Source organism: Chlorocebus sabaeus, chromosome 10 (assembly GCF_047675955.1).
Source record: "Chlorocebus sabaeus isolate Y175 chromosome 10, mChlSab1.0.hap1, whole genome shotgun sequence".
In the NCBI taxonomy this organism is placed as follows: Eukaryota; Metazoa; Chordata; class Mammalia; order Primates; family Cercopithecidae; genus Chlorocebus; species Chlorocebus sabaeus.
The window spans coordinates 49,181,937-49,202,926 of record NC_132913.1 but is presented as its reverse complement, the minus strand read 5'-3'; the positions used below and the strand labels follow the sequence as shown (position 1 = coordinate 49,202,926).

Sequence of the window (20,990 nt, the reverse complement as noted above, 5' to 3'; positions counted from 1 at the left end):
TTAACACTTGATAACACTCTAATTAAAACAAGTGGGCTTAATGGGATAAGCATTCCTTCCTATGCATGGTGTATTTCTAAGTGACCTTTGAGTCAAATTTGGAAATAGATTCGGTGTTTTAATTAAAATTTACATATCTTTAAAGCACTATTCAATAAAGCCAAATTCACAGTGAGTTCTCTCAGCACCTGCAAAAGAGGATCAGAGACTTCTGCAGGACAGAACAACATGCCCTGGAAAAGCTCTGGGGGAAAATTAGACACCCTCCTTGACCCTGTTTCAGTTTATAAACTGCTTCAGGAATTAAAACACTCTGTTTTATACCATGTATGCTCGTAAGAACTCATTTGAATTTACGTTTTGTTTTTTTTTTTTTTAAAGAAGACAACTAACTTCCTAATTCTAACTTTTTTTCTTTCTCTCTCTAGTGGTATACTGATGAAGACCATGGAATCGCTAGCAGCACAGCACACCAACATATATACACCCACATGAGCCACTTCATAAAACAATGTTTCTCTTTACCTTAGCACCTCAAAACGCCATGCCATTTAAAGCTTATTAAAAGTCATTTTTGTTTTCATTATCTCAAAACTGCACTGTCAAGATGATGATCTTAAAAATATACACTCAAATCAAGAAACTTAAGGTTACCTTTGTTCCCAAATTTCATACCTATCATGTTAAGTAGGGACTTCTGTCTTCACAACAGATTATTACCTTACAGAAGTTTGAATTATCCGGTCGAGTTTTATTGTTTAAAATCATTTCCGCATCAGCTGCTGAAACAACAAATAGGAATTGTTTTTATGGAAGCTTTGCATAGATTCCCTGAGCAGGATTTTAATCTTTTTCTAACTGGACTGGTTCAAATGTTGTTCTCTTCTTTAAAAGGATGGCAAGATGTGGGCAGTGATGTCACTAGGGCAGGGACAGGATAAGAGGGATTAGGGAGAGAAGATAGCAGGGCATGGCTGGGAACCCAAGTCCAAGCATACCAACACGAGCAGGCTACTGTCAGCTCCCCTCGGAGAAGATCTGTTCACAGCCAGACTGGCACAGTTTTCTGAGAAAGACTATTCAAACAGTCTCAGGAAATCAAATATGCAAAGCACTGACTTCTAAGTAAAACCACAGCAGTTGAAAAGACTCCAAAGAAATGTAAGGGAAACTGCCAGCAATGCAGGCCCCCAGGTGCCAGTTATGGCTATAGGTGCTACAAAAACACAGCAAGGGTGATGGGAAAGCATTGTAAATGTGCTTTAAAAAAAAACATACTGATGTTCCTAGTGAAAGAGGCAGCTTGAAACTGAGATGTGAACACATCAGCTTGCCCTGTTAAAAGATGAAAATATTTGTATTGCAAATCTTAACTTGAAGGAGTCCTTGCCTCAATTTTTCTTATTTCATTTCTTTGAGTGTCTTCATTAAAAGAATACTTTAACTTCCTTGGACTCATTTTAAAAAATGGAACATAAAATAGAATGATATGTATTATTATTCCCATTCTACATACTATGGAATTTCTCCTGGTCATTTAATAAATGTGCCTTCATTTTTTCAGAAGTAATGACTTGTGTCTTGAATCAGACCTAAATCACACTGGCATATGGACACATTTATCTAGAAAGACTCTTGTTTATTTTGTTAGTAATCCCTTGTAAACATGGAAATAGTTCAGCTTTGGTAAAAAATTAGATATATAAAAATGTGTCAAGCTAAATAGTTCATAGGTTTTTGCCTAATAATATGCAATTCTCTTATCATAAATACATATAGCTTTTGAGAAATCAAATATTTTAGTTATTTATATCATACACAATTTATAATTTTATTGCAGGGAACTATGATGAGGCTCATATAAGAACAAATATAATCAGAAATATCATTCTGGCAGTTCTTATGGCTCAGGAGAAGTAGTCAAGTCAATTACTTAAGTGGTTGACTAATTATTTGTGGTTGACATTACTATAAAAATGAAAGCATTTTTTTTTTTTTTTTTTTTTGAGACGGAGTCTTGCTCTATTGCCCAGGCTGGAATGCAGTGGCATGATCTCAGCTCACTGCAAACTCCACCTCCTGGGTTCAAATGATTCTTCTGTCTCAGCATCCCAAGTAGCTGGGATTAGAGGTGCATGCCACTCCACCTGGCTAATTTTTGTATTTTTAGTAGAGACGGGTTTTTGCCATGTTGACTAGGCTGCCATGTTGACTTTTGACCTCAGGTGATCCACCCGCCTTGGCCTTTCAAAGTGCTGGGATTACAGGCGTGAGCCACCATATCCGACTGAAAGCATAAACTTTAAATGCTGAATTTGGCCTAGCAAAGCAATGTCTAGATAACAGAAAACGTCATTTTTTTTTCCCAATTATTTGCAAAACAGCCTCATTTTTAAAAATTTGACTTTGTGAGTTTAAACTTAGCTTCAGACCATTTGCTAGACAAAGTTTTCCCAGACAGGGTGAGCTACAGCATAAAAATCTAAAAATGGAAGAAATGGAAAAAAGAAATCTATCAATTCAGCATAAGACTGATGAGTCATGCATAGGCATGGACAGTAGATTGTGAAATCCATCTTCAACTACAGCTTCAGAGTGTGCCATTGAGTAGCTTCACCTTAATTAAATCTCAACTCCCACTCCTCCACTGGAACCACAAACTGACCTTCCAGTCTGTAGGGCTCTTGTCAAAATTCTGCTCCTTAATACAGTTCAATCATTGTGAGTAGCTGGACCAATCTTTGCAGAATTGTTTATCAAGAAGCAGTAGTAATATATGTTCACATCCTGGACAGCATTAATAGTCATAAAAGCAAATTAAATAGATATTCTTTTATCTTAATTGAAGTCAGGCATTGTACAATGTCAGATATTGTACAACATCAGATATTATACAAGCCAGATATTATAATCATAATATCTAAGTCAGATACTATTTAATATTTGTACAATATCAAAATAATATAGATTAATATTCCTTTAGTTTCTAAGCATGAGTATTTTCTCTGGAGTGAGGTAATCCCAGCACATATTTTTCAGGCATTGAAGGCTGCAAAAGGTAATGATGTGAGTAAAGTCAAAGTAGTTTTCATTTGACCCTCATAGGACAAGTTTTCTTTTCCAATGAGAATTTTAAATTAGCTTATGGAAAAAGAAGAAAATGGACAAATAAATTAGAGATAATCTGAGAATAAGTTTAAAACATACAGGAACCAGTCATATCACTAAGATGTGCAGACTTGTCTTGATATTCATAGCTGCAGCCTCTGCAGACACAGGAATGGCTAAGACTCCTTTCATAAACAACCTGTGAGAGTACACCAGGGCCCAGAGGCACATACCCGAAAAGAAGGGAGAAATGGCTTACATCTCTTCCATGGGTACAGGGTTTGTTTTTTAAGTTTCTATCAAGATTTTTAGAAAATCACTAGGAATTATTTTGTAACGTTTTGTTGGAAATTTTGCTAAATATGACTACATACCTTCATACTTTCTTAAATATCAGGCACAGAATATAATTCAATGCATCCTTGATAACTCAGAGCCACTACCATAAAAGTTAATGAATGTATTAGGCTTTGTGTCATTCTGCATACTTTGTTTCTTTTCTTATTCGCAGGTAGTCACTGAGGCTACCGGTTCCACTTCTTGGCATTTGTTACTTTTGCTCAAAGTTGATGTGAGAATACTGATTTGTAAGACTACTAGATTTGCACAATATTTATGATTCAATAAACTCTAAATAGAAAACATACCAGAACGCAAGCATGGCTTTTTTTCCATAAAGTAAGAGGATTTTGTTGGTGCACTCTGTGGCAGTTATTTCAGCAGTGTCCAGGAACCCTCTAGTGTACATCCTGAGTGACCTAGAGTGTGTATTCAGGATGTCTGAGGGATACAGATGATTGAGAATGACAGACAAGTGGGAGTTATAAAGTATAACATCACAGCTGGGTGCAGTGGTGGCTCACGCCTGTAGTCACAGCACTTTGGGGGGCCGAGGTGGGTGGATTGCCTGATATCAGGCAGTTCGAGACCAACTTGGGCAACATGGTGAAACGCTGTCTCTACTGATATACAAAAAAGCAGTTCGGCATGGCAGTGTGCTCCTGTAATCCCAGCTACTCGGGAGTCTGAGACAGGAGAATCACTTGAACCCAGGAGGCAGAAGTTGCAGTTAGCCGAGATCACGCCATTGTACTCCAGCCTGGGAGATAGAGAGAGACTCCATCTCAAAATAAATAAATAAATAAAGTATAACATCACTGTCCCATGAGGAAAGCTCACAGCATGGTATGAATGAACCAATGTTATGCTATGTAGAAATGTATCATCTTTCTGCACGGTCTTCTTTCTGTGACAATATTAACATTTACACCCAAGAATTTGAATTAATAGATAACTTCCTTACTTGAGAGAATAACATTTTTTTGTTGTTGTTGCTTGCAGGCTTTAAGCCTCAACAAACTCGATAAATTCTTATTCTATATAGCCTTTGATCTGAACCAACTCTTCCAATTATTTAAAAAGCATGTGTGATTATGGAGTGAAGTGTGACCATCCAACAATCAAAACCCTTATTTGTTGTTTAAGTTTCTTCTATCCAAAGTCCTGATATTTGTGACTCATGAGCAAAAAAGGTGTTGCATTGGGTAAGTTTGGTTTCCAATGTTAATAACAGAAAGATTGGTGGCAAAGAAAATGTAACACATTAAGCAGAAATATTAATCATCATAACCGGATTCTGGTTCCATGAGCCAGAATGAATAACCTGATAAGGAGGAAAGCGGTCACATCTCACCTCCTGCTGGAGACACAGTGCATTGCAGCTGAGGTCAGATGGACCTGGGTTAGAGTCTCAGTACCACTACTCACTAGTGGGAAACATTTAAAAAACAATACTTAGCCTCTTTGAACTCCAGTGTCTTCATTTGTAAAAAGTACAAAAAGACCTACCTTACAGAACTGTAGCATTGCTATGAAGATTTACATAGATACAATGCCTGACACCTTCCTTTCACCTTTTCCCTCCTCCTAGTAATAACCATTTAGCTGCTGCTTCTTGATGGCTCCATAGATTACACAGATTCTCGCCTTGGTCTTCTGTGTCCTCGGGTGCTGGGCACTTGAAGGTACTCATTAAGCATTTGCTGTGTTCCAGTATTGACATGTCAGTGACAATTCCTTTTGGATTTGTAATCACTCTTAATAAACTGAGCAGCAGAATCTCCTGGTATATTTCACTTATTATATCAAGAGCCTTTGCTGGCTGGGTAAACAGCAGAGCACAGATCTGGGCTCTGGAGAGTTACAAAAGAGGGACAAAACACCAAACACCATCTCTACCTTCAAGGGGCTTATAAATAAATGGAAAAAAGAAGTCACATGAAAAAAATATGTAACTCTACACACACCAGAAGGCAAGAGGATCCAGACAGAAAGCTGAGTCCAGGGTGAGAATGTAGGGTAGGATTCAAGGGTGAGCATAGAGAAGGTGGTTTCTGGATTATCATGAAGCAGTCATTGTCTGAACTGTGTACCATGCTTAGGTTTCTTTAACAGTCTCAGGCTTGCTGTGGACACTGTGCTTTTCAAAACACTTTTTTTTTTCAACTACAACTATATACATAAATATGTGCAATATATATATATAATCTCCATATATAAGGGAATGCACTACATAAAAGTAATTACAATAAAGCTATTGTGTCTGGAGTTACTTGTTAGGTGCCTAAGGAGTATACTTGAGCCTGTTTCATTTCTACCCTAATACAAATTTATGCATCACTCACGAAAACTTAGTTTTGTCATCTGAGAGTCATCCTGGAAGGGAAATTCCTAAGGAGACGATTCCACTGTTTCCCTACTATATTCTCTACTGTGCTGCTCTATTAATCATTTCAAAATTCATTACTCAAAACTCTTAATGGGTAAAATTCCAACTATTCTAGGATAGAATTTAACATTATTTGTAATGTCTCTGACTTGTGTTTCTATCTTTTCCTACAAGTCTTCACTACCCTTCTAACACTCCACCATATTGGGCTGTTTGCTGGGTTCCAAATATGCCATACATAAAATATGCCAGGCTCTAGTTATGCCATATAGCTTTACTTTTAAATTTCATCTTTATTTCAATACTGACATAGGTTTGAGAATCTTTGCAGTTCCGGTGTTGCTGGAAAAGGGGTCCTGATCCAGACCCCAAAAATGGGTCCTTGGATCTTGCAAAGGAAAGAATTCAAGGAAAGCCACGGCATAGTGGAAGAAGCAAGTTTTTCAGAAACTGCTTCGTTACAGTGTGGGGTATCCTCAGGAAGCAAAAGGAGGAATGCCCTGTCCTTTGTTAGCGCCTCCACTTTTATAAGGAGTTACAAAGAGCTACAATGAAACTTGGAATATGCCTACATGCTCACTGAAGGCAGGGGCCTTCGGTGTGATTGATATTACATAACACTTAATCTTTTAACCTAAGCTTGCTCATTAATGTTACCTCTAAGTAAAGAGGGCTGAATTCTTAGGACATTGGGACATTCTGCAGGCATGGTGGTAGATGCTCTGTATGGTCATAAGTATTCTGTAATAATAGGTTGTAGCCAGCTTGGAAAGTGGCTGTTTTCAGACCAGAAACATTAACCTTATAGGTGCCTTAAGAGCATTCTAGCTCTTCACTTCAAGATGGAATCATTCTGGTCATACTTCGTTAGACCAGAGGCCTAGTGGGCAGGGGTTCCTTCGATATCTGAAGTATATTTCCTTCCCCATTTCCATTCTAATTCATGTGCTACCTCTTCTATAATGTTTTCCTCAAACTCTGCCCTATTCAAAAAATGGCTTTACTCATATGACCAACTCAGCACATGTCACATTATTTATAGCTATGTATCCACCCTGTCCTTAGAAGCAAGGATCATAGTTCTATTTCAAAGTTCCAGCAGAAATGATAGTATCCAGTACACCAACAGGAACTAAATTGGTGTGACAGTTGTATCAGTTAGCCACAGCTTTCCACAGAGAACATTAAAGGGGATCTCTAAAGTAAAAGTATTACCAGTAATCTTTGATTATTAGGCCTCTTCAAGGGGACTAACTATAATTAGCCTCTCAATGTAGACATTTAGAGAGAACCATCATATTATCCAAATGACTCTCATAAAACTTTCAAATGCCTGTAATCTCATTTCATTTCATTTCATTTCATTATGTGAATATATGAGATAGATACTAATATTTTAGAAAAATTAGAACGCAATCTTGCAATGATAATAATATAGACAAGTGCCCAGGAGCAAATAGGCTAAAGTTAAGCCAAAACAGAGGTAGGTCAGTGCCATAGAAAACAGAGTAAGTCACAATTTTAAAAGTCAAAAATCTTAAAAGATCTAGGAATCATGTTGAAATTCAAGTTGCTTTTGGATCATTAATGGACAGTTTCTATCAAACTCTGGGTTTAAACTATACCAAGGAGACATTCAGATTATATATTTCTATATTATATTATACAGGAAAAAACTTCCCAATATTGTAGGCTGTGAAACAGGAGCAATTACAAAGTAAACTCAGTAGTCAAGAGAAAAATACCAAGCAGTAGGTTAGATAGAATTCTGAATGCAATTATCTCCACAACACACTGCCAGATGGCTCCAAAAGAATAATGGTCCCATCTGACTTTTGTAAGAAACAGGGAGGAGACAAATTTTAGGAAATGCTTTCCCCATGGAAGTTAAAAACAGAAGTCTAAATAGAGTTCTAATAATGAGGAATACTACTAACGACCTTGGAGGTTTTTCCTAACATAAGAAACAATGTCATCTGCACCCATTTCTGGAAAAATGAGTAAATATATCCTAATATAGTTCTCATAATCTTCTGTTCATAAAGTTCAAATTGTTTACTCTTGAAACATACTCTTAAATTGTTTATATCACTAAGAGTTCTTAGCTTTGGGGGTGCCTAAATTTAAATATTATATTCAAACAATCAAAATGTTTTACACTGATTTACTAATTAAAACAAAGAAAAAAGACAAGACACTTTGTATCACAATTTAAAATGTGCAAGGAAATTAGTTAGGATAAATATTTATTTCCACATAACATTTCTTAATTGTGAAAAACACAATATCCTAGTCACATTTACACATTACTTAAACTTTTTGCTAAATTACATTCAAGATATTCAGTAATTTTGACCAGGAATCTGAAATTAGAAGTAAATATATAATACTACATTTTTCTTATATTTTATATGATTTCAAAATATTAGGATTAACATAGGGATAGCTTTAAAATTCACACAAGAACAAAATGACTATAAAAATACTCAGAAATACAGAATTTCATTGGATATGATTGCTTATTCAAATAGGTGATCATGTGAAGATTTAAATTCACTATGATCATTTTCAACAGAACAGTTATTAATATATTAAAACACTAAGAGACTGCTTTGGGGAATCACTGGCTAAATCATAAAACAATGAAAATGTTTACAATGTTGTATCTGTATTATAAAATACACAAAGGCAACACATTTGGAACAGAAAGTTTCTGTATTTTTTCAGCACTTATAAATACGAACTTTATTAACTTAAAATTCTTCTTTCTATAAATTTTAGGCTCATGTTCCATAAAAAGGGGGGCTCCTTAAAGAATTGTGAGGGGAATTTTTAAAAGGTATCAAAATGTAGAACTTAAAGGAGGCTTTGTTGATTTTATTTCGTCTCATTAGTTTAATCACAAGAGGAACTTTTCCTCACTTTTCATGTGCACTTCCAAGCAGAGTACATAATTAACAGTCTGTAAAAGCCACAGGGCTCTGAATTATTGTAACGGAATATTGGAGTATTATAAAGTTGATGATTACTGCTCATTCTTAGGAAGCAAGAGCATTATGAGATTTAGTTTTATTAACTTCACATTCATTGAAAGTGAAATGAAATACTGTATTTTAGTAATGTCCAAAACTTCTTTACTTTCTCTCCCCTTATATAAGTTTAGTAAAGATGTATTATTTTATATGGACTGAAATATCTACAGAACCTTCTCAAATAGAATCTGAAATTTTCTTTTAAAAGACTGTTTTTCCACAACATGCATTTAATTTAAAAGTGGAAAAAAAACTGCAGAAAAAAATGACAATTGGACACCTGTTGTTCTAACATGAGAACATGATTCAGGACCAGCATTAAGCAGTGCATGACCATTAGCCGCAGAGTAACTGTACAGGAGTGGAATTTCACATACAATGATTCACCATGTGGCATTCCACAAGTATATGTTTATTTGGAAAACATCTGTTGTCAGTGGGAGACAAACTTAGCATATTTCTGATAAAGGTTTATATTGAAAAATCCCACAAAACCATTACAAAGTTTTTCTAAAGCATTTCGTACAAGCCTAGTATTTGATCATTAGTCACAACTTGAATTTTAAGCAAATACTACTTAACTCTGCATTATGTCTGATTCTCCTTAACAAGTTGTAAATAGGTTTCTATATAGTTTTTCAAGTGACTTTAAGTTTTAGTTACATATAAATTGTTAAGTATTAAATGTATCATATTAAATCAAGGAAATGCATAAATACAATTATTAAAAAATGCTTTCAAACTAACTTTTTGATTTGGGTCTTTTGAAATAAGTCACTAACACTAAGCTATAAAAACTAAAAAGAAGTAAGACAACCTTTCAAAAATTATTCTGAATGAAATTATCAGGCATCTTCAGGTCACTAAAGTAGGAAAATACAAACTAGGTAAATATGACTTATCTCTTTAAGGAAGCTATTGCTCTCATAAAACTGACAATCAGAATCCAGTTTACAAATGTCTAAGGTACAGCAAGGAACACACAGATTCTTGCCTTGGCTATTGTATCTGCTCGCAGGGGTGTCTCACTGCTCAGAAGTTTAAACACAGAAATGAAACAAGTATTGCACTACTTACAGTGTGAAGGTGGATTTGGGTTGAGGGACAGAATTTACACTACATGATCAAAGCAGTTTTATTAATAATTGTGACACTCTTCTCATATATATGTAAAAAATAAATTGAAGATCGAGTCATAGACAAGTCTCCCTGTCAACACCTTTCCCTGAGTCAGCTTTCTTCTCTTTTCGGCTTTCAGTGCTACAGAAGGAAAAAAAGGAGACATTTATTACTGCAATCCAGCATGGCTACAATGAGATCTGCTTGCTCAGACTTAAAACCCGTCAACCCCAAAGCACCACAAGAGCCCTTAGGCATTGCTCTCTCATGCTGCGAAGCACAGATAGACAGCAACAATTAAAATCCTCTGCACTCAGTGAGATAGAAACCAAGAACTGCAGAGAAGGGGATATTCAAAAACAGACAATAAACAACAAAAATCAGACATTTTTTAAACAGTTCCAGAAACATGCAAGATTAATACCATGGTCCTCATTTGGGCAAGTGACTCACTGATGATTGTTGGAAATGTCAGCCATGCCCCCAACTTAAGACAGCGCCAACTCTAGTAAATGACACAAACAAGATGTCGCAGGAGGCATTTCTGGGCTCTGCTGCAAATGGCTCCTCTCTTGTGCATGGACTGGATCTTGACCTTTGATGAAGACTGTACCTTGACCAGGTTAGACAGACAGCTCCACTGGCCTGGAGGACAGGGTACCATGCATGCTGCTCTCCAGACACCTGTGCTATCTTTTTACAGACAAATCTTTTCCCTGTACATCAGAGGAATGATGCTTCTCATGAAACTCATTCATTCTCAGATAAACTCATTCCCAAATGCCTTCTGTTTAATCTCACCCTCTCATTAACTTTACCAATGAGCAAACTGGTCATGTGACTCTACCATTTTTGTCTATTTGTCTATTTGGTTTTTCCATTGTATAGTTTTCTTACTCTCATGCTGACAGTTTTCATGGAAAATTCAAATAATGTCATTACAGGGATGAAGTTCACACCATGTTCCAGAGAAGGCAGAAATGCTTTCTCCCTGATACTTGCAGCGCACAGCAAAACCCTCCTCATCTGAGGCTTCTATGTGACCCTCCCCACTGCTGACACAAAGGGCAGCCCATAGCCAGCTACTAAGGCCCTGGGCTGGAAAAATCCATACATTTTTACTATTAACTTCGGCCCTTAATATAAATTTATGAAACACTTGATAATGGGCCGCACCCTTGGTTTTATAACTCTTCTCCAAGTAATAAAGTAATAAAACTCCATTTTTCTATTGGGACTCCTGTGCAGCTTTCTAAGTGGTCAATAACTTAGACACATTCTAAGAGTATGTTTTTTAAATTGTTTTTCCTCCAATTCAAGCTAGAAACAGCCCTTCTCAGTTGTCACCACCACCCGGCACCATCAGGTAAGAAGTGCCGGAGCTTCTGCCATCTGTGGCACGCTGCCAGCTCTGAGAGCTGGTGTGAGCGCGTGTCTATGGCGCCCGGGTTTCTGCCTGCCACACTTCTCAGCACATACTACTTACAGGTCAGAGCAAAGCAACTCTTCTCCCTTTTCTTTTCTCCTTCCATGAGAAAAGATGACAGTGTGCACATGATGTGTTGAGAGCCTTAACTCGTATTTTTAACTCCTCTATCTGTATGACTCACTTTCTTCTACTTTAAGTTCCTTTTATATGACAAGTGTCTGCTCTCCTGCTTTCCAAATTAACTTTTCCTTAAGCTCTACCTGCCTTCCAGTCTCTTCTGCCAAACAAAGTCAATGAAAAAGGGCAGCACTGGGCTGGGTGTTGGAAGATCTAGGTTCAGTTTTCAGAAGCTCAGAATGAGCTGCATGACCTTGGACTAGTTTTTTAATCTCTCTGAGACTTGGTTTCTTCATCTGTAAAACTGGTTTTGGACTAGATGGCTTCTAGGTTCTCTTGTAGTGTGAATTCCAGAATTCCGAGGCCGGTATTCCCAATTCCAATGAGCTCTTATTTTTTTGAAAGATAGAATAACAGATCCTATCTGTAGGAGATTATAGGACAGAAACATACTGGTCTCTATACATGTGCAATTATTGTGTGCACAATACTTTGAAACGTAGGAGGTGTTCCATAACCTTTTGATAAATGAATGTGTTCCAAGTGGCACTATTAGTCACCAAGCCATAAATAAAAATATTCATAATATCAATTTGATCCACAGATGTGCTTCCTCCTGATTCCTTGCTTTGGTTGGTTGGTTACAAAACGATAACCTATTAAAAGACTGGGTTTTTTTTTTTTCCCTCTTCATCATAACCATAGTTTTGGTATCAGATTAGATTTCACAAACTATGAAGCAGAAATTTTATAACCAGCTCAAGACCTCTAGGATCTATTGTTCTGAATTACTTGTTACGTTCACTTTTGTGGAGGTCAATCAATTTTAAGCTTTCATTGTAACAGGCATGTATTATGCATCTGTTATCTGTCATCGTAATAAACATACATTGCATATCTATTATATGCCAGGAACTCCACAATGACCTAGGAATACAAGATAGATAAGAGTGTCCCTGCCTTTGAGGAGTTAAAATTTAAAATATAAGGAAGTAATATTTTAAGAGAGGGCAAAAAGTGGCCTGGTGCTAAGTAAACTATGAAACTATTACTTTTTAACGTCACTAAAATAGTGTTTTTTTGTTTGTTTTTGTTTTGTTTGTTTGTTTTTGAGACAGAGTTTTGCTCTGTTGCCCAGGTTGGAGTGCAGTGGCACAATCTTGGCTCACTGCAACCTCCGCCTCACAGATTCAAGTGATTCTCCTGCCTTCGCCTCCTGCGTAGGTGGGATTACAGGTGTGCACCACCATACCCAACTAATTTTTGTATTTTTAGTAGAGATGGGGTTTCACCATGTTGGTCAGGCTGGTCTTCAACTCCTGAGCTCAAGTGATCCGCTAGCCTCGGCCTCCCAAAGTGCTGAGATTATGGGTGTGGGCCACCATACCCAGCCTAAAGTCGTTTTTATGAATAATATTTCCAAGAAGTCATGAGAGAGCCCAAGCCTAGGCAATCATTGCAAAGAAAGAGAATCTGGGATAGAAAAAGGTGGTGGGGGAGTGCAGGAGTGGGTGTTGGGGGGTAGAGCAGATAGTCCCAGAGACTAGCCTCTGTCACCAAGGCAAAGCTAAGTGCTGCTTTTCCTCACATTGCCAAGGACCTTCTCCAGACACACTGATCTTGGGTATGGGTTTTATCAAATGGATCAGTTGTTAACCTGTTCTGATGCAATGTGGTCGTTAATGAGCCCTATTTTCACCAGCACATTTAATACGCTGCAGAGGCTCTTGTCACACGTATGTATGACATCAGGATCAAAATTAGACATCCTCCAGATAAGACAGAATTTGCAGTTAGTTCTTAGATTCTACTGTCAGTTAAACTAGATAAAATATTTTTGACAACAAAAAGTGAATGATATAATTGAGAAAATATAACTTGGACTCAAAATTCCATGAAAACAGGTTTCTAGGCTTCTCTGACACATATTATAGCACAGGATGGAAAATAACTCAGAACGGGGGGTGTCAAAGGTTGCATGGATGCCAGCTCAGGACTCAGGAGATACAGACCCTAGTAACCTGCTCTTTGGGCCTCTTTTTGCCAATGGATACTCTACCAGTTACTCTACTAAAATTACTCTACTAAATTTTCACAGCTCCTGGTCATGATGTTTTAAAGCCTTTAACAGATACCATGAAAAGGAAGTGGCTTTGGGAGCCTTATTAGTATCAGTGGTTTTAGAATTCTGTAAGTCATACACTTTCTGCCAGAGTTTCTACTGTAATGAGGATAAAAGAGATTAACTACCTACCAAGGATGTTTCTCACATGGAAAACCACAAATGCGATCACATCAAAACGTAAGGAAAGCTGGATAAACTTTCATTCTACAATAGTTTGAACCTCACATTAGTGAAAATACATTTAAATAATAAGAAACAAGTAGTTCCATCTAAAGATAAAGGATAGTCTATTGAAAATTGGACCTCCTTTAAAGCACATTATATTGTTCACTAGAGTCAACCCATTGTGTAAAGTCATCTAGATACATATTTTTAAAACAAAAAGATTTTTCTGGTGAAGAGTATCAATTGACTTTAAGGAGTAGTTAAAATATCATGTCACAAGACTTTTGCTAGAACCAAAGAAAAATAGAGGAAAAGTTTGGACTTTGAATCCATATAATACAGGAAGAAAAAATTTTACAGGTTTGATTGTTTCAAATTCTCCACATATTGACCATCAAGGGCATTTTATTTTGAGCTCATAAGCCTGGATTTAACATTTTTTTTTTTAATCAGAGAAATGTCATATTTTTCACATAACAAGTACACATTGCAATGGGCTTGAGAAACTGCCCTTCTCATAATTCTGATTTTCTTCAAAAGTACTAGCAAAACAGAGAATTACTATGAGAAATATTTATCAGAACTATAGCAAGGATCTTTGAGAAAGGAAGTTATAGCATGTTTTAGAATAAAATGTTACTTTGTCCTGAGCCAAGCAAAGAAATACATGAAAGCTTTAAAGTCCTATTAAGACAGAAAACACCAACCAAAAAAGTCTTTGAGAGGGAGCCCATTGAGTTATTTATTAATATATTATCTTCATTTGTAGTAAATATTAAAGGTGGTTGAGAGAGAGAGACAGAGAGAGAGAGAACTAATTCCCAGCTTCTGGGATGAAGAGTCTATACACCTGCTGTTTGTCTTGTCTTGTTCATACTGTTTGGTATAGAGATGACACTGAAGCAGCATGCCATTTTGGGGTGACAAAAACCAGCAATAAGAGATATATTCTTCAAGTCTAATGTAGCCTCTTTCTCTTGCCCCTGTTTCCAGTGATGTCTCATGAAGTGAGATACAGCTTGCCAGTTTGGAGGCATGGTGGTACATAATGGAGGCTCTCAGCTTTGTAATTTCTCTCTCTCTTTTTTTTTTTTTTTTTTTTTTGACAGAGTCTCTATTGCCCAGGCTGGAGTCAGTGGCACAATCTCAGCTCACTGAAACCTCTGCCTCCTGGGCTCAAGCGATCCTCCTGCCTCAGCCTCCCAAATAGCTGGGATTACAGGCATCCACCATCATGCCTGGCTATTTTTTTTTTTTTTTTTTTTTTTTTGTATTTTTAGTACAGAGGAGATTTCACCATGTTGGCCAAGCTTGTCTTGAACTCCTGACCTCAAGTGATCCGCCCACCTTGACATCCCAAAATGCTGGGATTACAGGTATGAGCCACTGCACCCAGTGAGCTTTTCAATCTCTTAAAGGGACAAATTTAATTTTCCCTATCCATAAATTTGATGCCATTACTAACTATAGTTCTGTGAAACTTTTTGATTATACATGATGCATCTGTATAAATCAAGGAAAGAATAAAGTTTATTCAAGTTTCAGACTAACTTAAAGAGCTGAGTCATTACAGAAATACCATCAAACTTAATCTGCTACTGGATCTGAGCCCAACACTCTCCATGCCTTTTGCCTCCCCAAAACTCACACAGAGGACATAGACCGACCAGGTTTCTAGAAGACACCATTTAACATAAGGAAATGCAACCAAGGAATAGGTTTGAGGGAGAGGGTCTTACCTTTGGGGAATCAGCTTCTAGAGTGATTAGGAAGGGGAGCTTATGACAAAAATGTAATATAAAAATTAAGTAGAAAAAGTTAATTTAAGGTTACAGAAATAAAGGAACTTAATAATTATAGTAAACACTGCCCCAAATCCCTCAATCACTCTCTAACAAAAAGAGATATTAGCAAAACATACGAATTCCTTTTTCTTCAGATCAGCATCTAAGAAGACTGGGTGATTTGAACTCTTATTTATAAATCCTGGAAAACTCAGCTGGAAATCCTATGATGACTGTTGATATTTAGGGACACACTCTTCCCCCAGCATGCACTTAAAACTACCATCCACAACTGCAGGAGTTGTTTGTACGTTTACATACAGAGAAGTAAGAATGGATAGAACTTTTAGGAGTTGAAAGTTTTGGGATAAGAAGTTTAGGGAAGACTTTTCAGGGGGTTGGAATCAGGACTAGGGCTACACTAAATATAAACATTTATGCATATTTATAAAATATAAATATAAAAACACACACAATGCATATCAGTCTAAAAAAGGGAAAATAAGGGAGTGCAAAATGTGGCCAGACATCTAAAGGGGTCCTGGGGGAAGTGAGTGATGAGGGAATAAAATAAAATCATACTGAAAAATAGTAGGCCAAGATGAATGTCCAAAAATGTCATGCATTGTGACTCATTTCTAGCACAGTTCCCCCACCACAGTAATAGCTTTGGAGTAAGTTATTAATTTGAAAAGGAGATGTTGAAAAACATACCAACATTTGAAATAATTACAATTTATACCCACTTTCAGAAACAATTTTCTGGAATATTTTAGATCTAAATTTGATGGAAACCAATATTATTCTTTTGCTTATGGTTTATGTCAAAAAACAACTGGAATTAGTATAAATTCTTATTATTTTAAAATCCAAACCTTTTAGAAGGAAAGCTTGACTCCTTATCTTTTGAGTTATCGGCAGTAATCAGAAGGTTCCTCCACAAGGCAGTCTTTGACATTTCATCAGATATATTGATCACAGATGGATCATCTCTAGACAGGAGTTTCCCCAAATGAAATAATAAGCATTACATAGTAACTGAGGTTTTTCAATGACAGAAACTAAATATAAGAAAATCATGTATCTATGAAGAGCATTTTTCCCAATTTTTAAATTGTGGTAAAATACACACAACATAAAATGTACTACCTTAACTATTTTTAAAAGTACATTTGAGGGTTATTAAATACATTCATAATGTTGTGCAACCATCACCACCGTCCATTTCCAGAACTCTTTTTATCCTATAAAACTGGAACTCCGTACCCACTAAACCATAACTCTCCATTTTCTCTTCCTTCCAGTCCCTGGCAACCACCATTCCACTTTCTGTCTCTAGGTTTCTGACTTCTCTAAGTGCCTCATATAAGCAGAATCATACAGTATGTGTCTTTTTGTGACTGGCTTATTTCATTTAGTATAATATCCTCAAGGTTCATCCATGTTGTAGCATATGTCAGAATTTCCTCCTTTTTAAACCTGGATAATGTTCCATTGTATGTATATGCCCCAATTTGTTTATTGTACAGTATTTTTGATAATTAAAAATGAAGAAGTATTGAATATTTCTCTTAATTATTGAAAACAATCTGTGAAAAATAAAAAAATCTAAAGAAAATATGCTAGTTGTATGGATACTGATTTGGCCTGTGGTATTCTTAATCCATTTCAAATTACAGAGAATGGGTTCCACATGTCCATTGCTTAAACTCTTGCCCCTAACATCATAAAGTCCAGATTACTTCCCTCCTTTGCTCAGACCTTGCAGTGGCTCCCAGTCACTCAGAGTCAATGCCAAGTCCTTATAATGGCCTAAAGGCTCTGTCCCCACCTCACTCTGATTTCACCTCCTGCCACTGCACCCCTGCTCATTCCTTTCCAGCACCAATGCAGTAGCCTCCTGACTGTTCAGGAACACAATGGGCATGGTGCTCCCTGGGGGCCTTGTCCTTGCTCTTCCCTCTGCTCATCATGTCCCTTCACATGGAGCAACTCTGTCTCTTCTTTGTTCAAATGCCACCTTTTCATATGACCTTGATTGGTGATAGGTCACAAGAGAGGAACAAATGCAACTTTTAAGAGGAGCAAAACCTTGGGTCTCCCTCTCTTGCCCAATCTGGAAATGTGTTCTTCAGTTCCTCTAAACCCTCCAACTGTTTCGGTCTTCATAGAAAGACAGTTTTCTGGTAATTCAAAGCATCAGACTGACTACTTTCTTAAAAAAAGCATCAAGTGGAATAGACATTTTTCATGATATTATGTGAGGAAGAGTCTTCTGAGCAAAAGATTTTAAAAAATACTTGATTGAAGCTATACAATTTTTTTAAATGCAGCACTACTTAGATTGTTTCATATGCTAATATGCATTGTGAATCTTCAAACTGGAGTGCAGTTTGGAACATTTTTTTCAAATTTATTTAACCACACAGCCCTTTTGAGAGTGGTACCACGTGAGACTAGGTTTGTATTGAATACCTAGTTGGAAATATGCTGGTTCAACTAAACAATCAACAGGATTTTAAAATTTAAATGTTGTAAAAAAGAAAAAAAAAGGTAAAACATCTTATACTTGTGCTCCCTCTTAAGTGGGAGATGATTATTTTTTTTAAATTCTAGGGAATATGATTTTAGAGTCAAACCCTAAAGATCTAGAACATTCTCTCCTATTTTGGTTTTTAACACTATGACAAATTCCCTTCTCAGAAAAAGTCTCTGCATTTTTATTGGCATAACCTGAAATTATTCATAAAGACTTTGAGACTGTAAAATTGGGCACTAATTGATACTTAGAATTGTACAAGAAAACTATTTAAACTAAACTATATTGAGAGGGAGACAGAGAAGAGAGGGAGAGGGGAGAATTTTGGGCCAAATGTTTGCAAATGTTTTCTCTATAACTTCAGTAGTTTGCTTTCTTTTGCTATGTCTTTGTACATAAAGATTAGCAAATTTTGGAGAATTGCATAAATATTTCCTAAAATGACTGATATGACGGAATCATTTAACTTAAGAAATAGATTATCTTTTTGGAAATTCCTTTTTTTAGGGGCAAATTCCCAGAGTTAAAACATTTAATTGTGATCAACTTAGTGAATACCTAGGTCATTTATACCAGAAATGACCCTTGATCTGTCTTCTGGTGCTACTTTCTGAGAAATTGAAAGGGATCTTCCATACACATTATAAAACAGGAGAAAGAAAGACTTCAGACAACAGCTTCCTGCTTCACTTCATGTAATGCGATTTGATTATAGTCACACAGCTATTATTGGCAAAACTTAGTAGTAGGACCCAGGTTATCTAACTCTTAGTTCTTTCTACTCTAATACAAATTCAAGAAACCTCTCTGAGGATCTACACAGTATGAAATTCTTAAATAAATTATATAACAATGCATTACTTAAATTGATGTGTTTTTAAATTTATGTCTTACCTATAGTGTCCTTCCAATGGGAGTTGTACTGTGCCCTCATCTTCCATAGCTAGCATACTTTGTTCTTCCTGAAAAGACAAATGTAAAGTATATAAAGTGAACCTGATGAGTCTCCATTTCACATTAAAGAAGAAACACAGATTAATGTTTCATTATCTCATTAACCTCAAGACCTTCCACTCTGTTTGCATTTATTAATGTTAGCATAGGTCCTTTCAATAAAGTATCAGCTACCAAGAACATAAGTAATTAATGAGAGTCTCATAACACAAAGTAATTTAAATGCTAACAACAATCTCCTTCATGTCACTCAATAAAAAACATGTTAATTTCTAAGCATACTTTTAAAAAATTAATCTAATTTTCATAAGAAAAAAGTATGGGTGATATAATCAGTTTTACTGTTATAAAGGTGAAATTATATTCCTGGAATGTTCTGTGAGGAGGGGATGAGGGATGTACTCAGAACAGTGGTTCTCAAACTTCAGTTTACATCGGAATTCCCTGGTGGACTTGTTAGCAATATTCCCCAGAAGATCTGACTCCATAAGTCTGGAGTATAGAGGGCATAAGAAGTTCTAGTTCTAACAAGTTTCCAGGTGATGTTGATTATGCTGGTCTGGTGACCATATTTAAAGAACCACTACTCTAGAGAGTTGGAAGAGACAGTAAAAGATATTAATATCTTCCTGTATGGATCAAAACACAGATGTGTCTTGAGAGAGGAGGAAATGGAAGGTTTGACTCCATTTGGATGTGTTTTAGGCTTTTGTTTTACACTTCAACTTTCTTCTTATAATGACAATATTCCATCTTTCCTCAAAGGGTGGAAATGATTTTTATATTCATACATGCATTTCTTCATACATAGCATTTTAAAACTAAATCTTTGGGATGAAGATAATCTTATGGCTACCATATCGAAAAATTCTGGTTTCTTTTTCAAATAATGTTATCATCAAAATTTTTCCATGAACCAAAAAAAGACAGTTATTCATAGATTATAGCTTTTATTTAATACATTTATTTAAAAATGCGTCAGTTCAAATAATTACTTCAGGCCATTTAAAATGTTAGAACTACTGGTTCTAACTCCAGAAATGGAATTTTAAGATCTATAAACATAAAAACGAGTTGACCCACTGCCCAAATGAGAACTGATGAAAGAAAATAGGGATGACCCCAAAGGCTCATTTCCTCTTTCAGTAGCTTAGCAGAGCTAAGCCGGCCTGAACCAGCTTCCAGAGACACCTTGATCTTTGGCTGATTTTATTATTACCGGCATGCAAGACTTTTCCTAGTGTCCTTGGTAATCAGACCTTGACCCCCTCTTGGATATCCCATAGTATGAATATTCCATGCCATATTTCTTGTTACCTAAAGAAACAAGTGTTTTCTAGTGCCTCTTCCACTAACCTATGAACATACAATGCAATGTGGGAGCAGATCTCATTTCTCTCTTGGAGTACTCTCCCATGCTGGTCAAGGAAAGCCCCTCTCTCCTGGGACTTTGGCTGTGGTGCATATGGAGTCTCTATGCCCGCTCTATGCTTCGGGATAATGGAGATGCCAGAGACCGCATGAGCTCTGCTACTTCCATGCTTAGAAGCTTTCCCCAGAAACCCTATGTTGTATTTGTTCTCTGTGAAGCTAATGGCATGTGCATTACCCTTTTGCATTCTGGTAACTAATTTTATTTTTTCTCTTTGCTGTTCTTCAAGGAGAAAGTTTTCTTTTAGGGCCTATCAAATGTATTCTACTTGTATATTGTGCCTATTCTCCTTGTCATTTGGCCACACTATCAGAACTAAGTCAAGGTGAATGGAGATTACCATTGGTTTGAAATCATCCATTCAGGCATTTTAGCAGAGCTGATCTGCAGCCTAGATTGAGGCTTGCCTTACAAGTGAGTTAGTCATAATATATGAAATGTATTACATACATAATATA

General features: G+C 36.5%; 2 protein-coding genes across 18 annotated transcripts in view; one reads left to right on the top strand and one right to left on the bottom strand.

Moving 5' to 3' along the window:
• Positions 1-3,751, top strand: part of DPP4 (dipeptidyl peptidase 4) — an 85,960-nt gene extending 82,209 nt beyond the window's left edge. For both annotated transcript variants that reach the window (XM_007965152.3, XM_007965151.3), the window contains exon 26: positions 429-3,751. In XM_007965152.3, the coding sequence (XP_007963343.1) occupies positions 429-530 (102 nt within the window). In that variant the 3' untranslated portion in view covers positions 531-3,751. The remainder of the gene's footprint in view (positions 1-428) is intronic.
• A 4,248-nt stretch (positions 3,752-7,999) lies between these two features.
• Positions 8,000-20,990, bottom strand: part of SLC4A10 (solute carrier family 4 member 10) — a 377,604-nt gene continuing 364,613 nt past the window's right edge. For 7 of the 16 annotated variants that reach the window (XM_007965144.3, XM_038002021.2, XM_038002017.2 and 4 more), the window contains 4 exons: positions 19,041-19,108; positions 16,483-16,599; positions 15,563-15,601; positions 8,001-10,128 (listed from right to left, as the gene is read on the bottom strand). In XM_007965144.3, coding sequence (XP_007963335.1) covers positions 15,589-15,601; positions 16,483-16,599; positions 19,041-19,108 — 198 coding nt within the window. In that variant the 3' untranslated portion in view covers positions 8,001-10,128; positions 15,563-15,588. Of the gene's footprint in view, positions 10,129-15,562; positions 15,602-16,482; positions 16,600-19,040; positions 19,109-20,990 lie in introns of all 16 variants that reach the window. The other 9 variants (XM_007965141.3, XM_038002013.2, XM_007965142.3 and 6 more) reach the window with 3 other exon arrangements.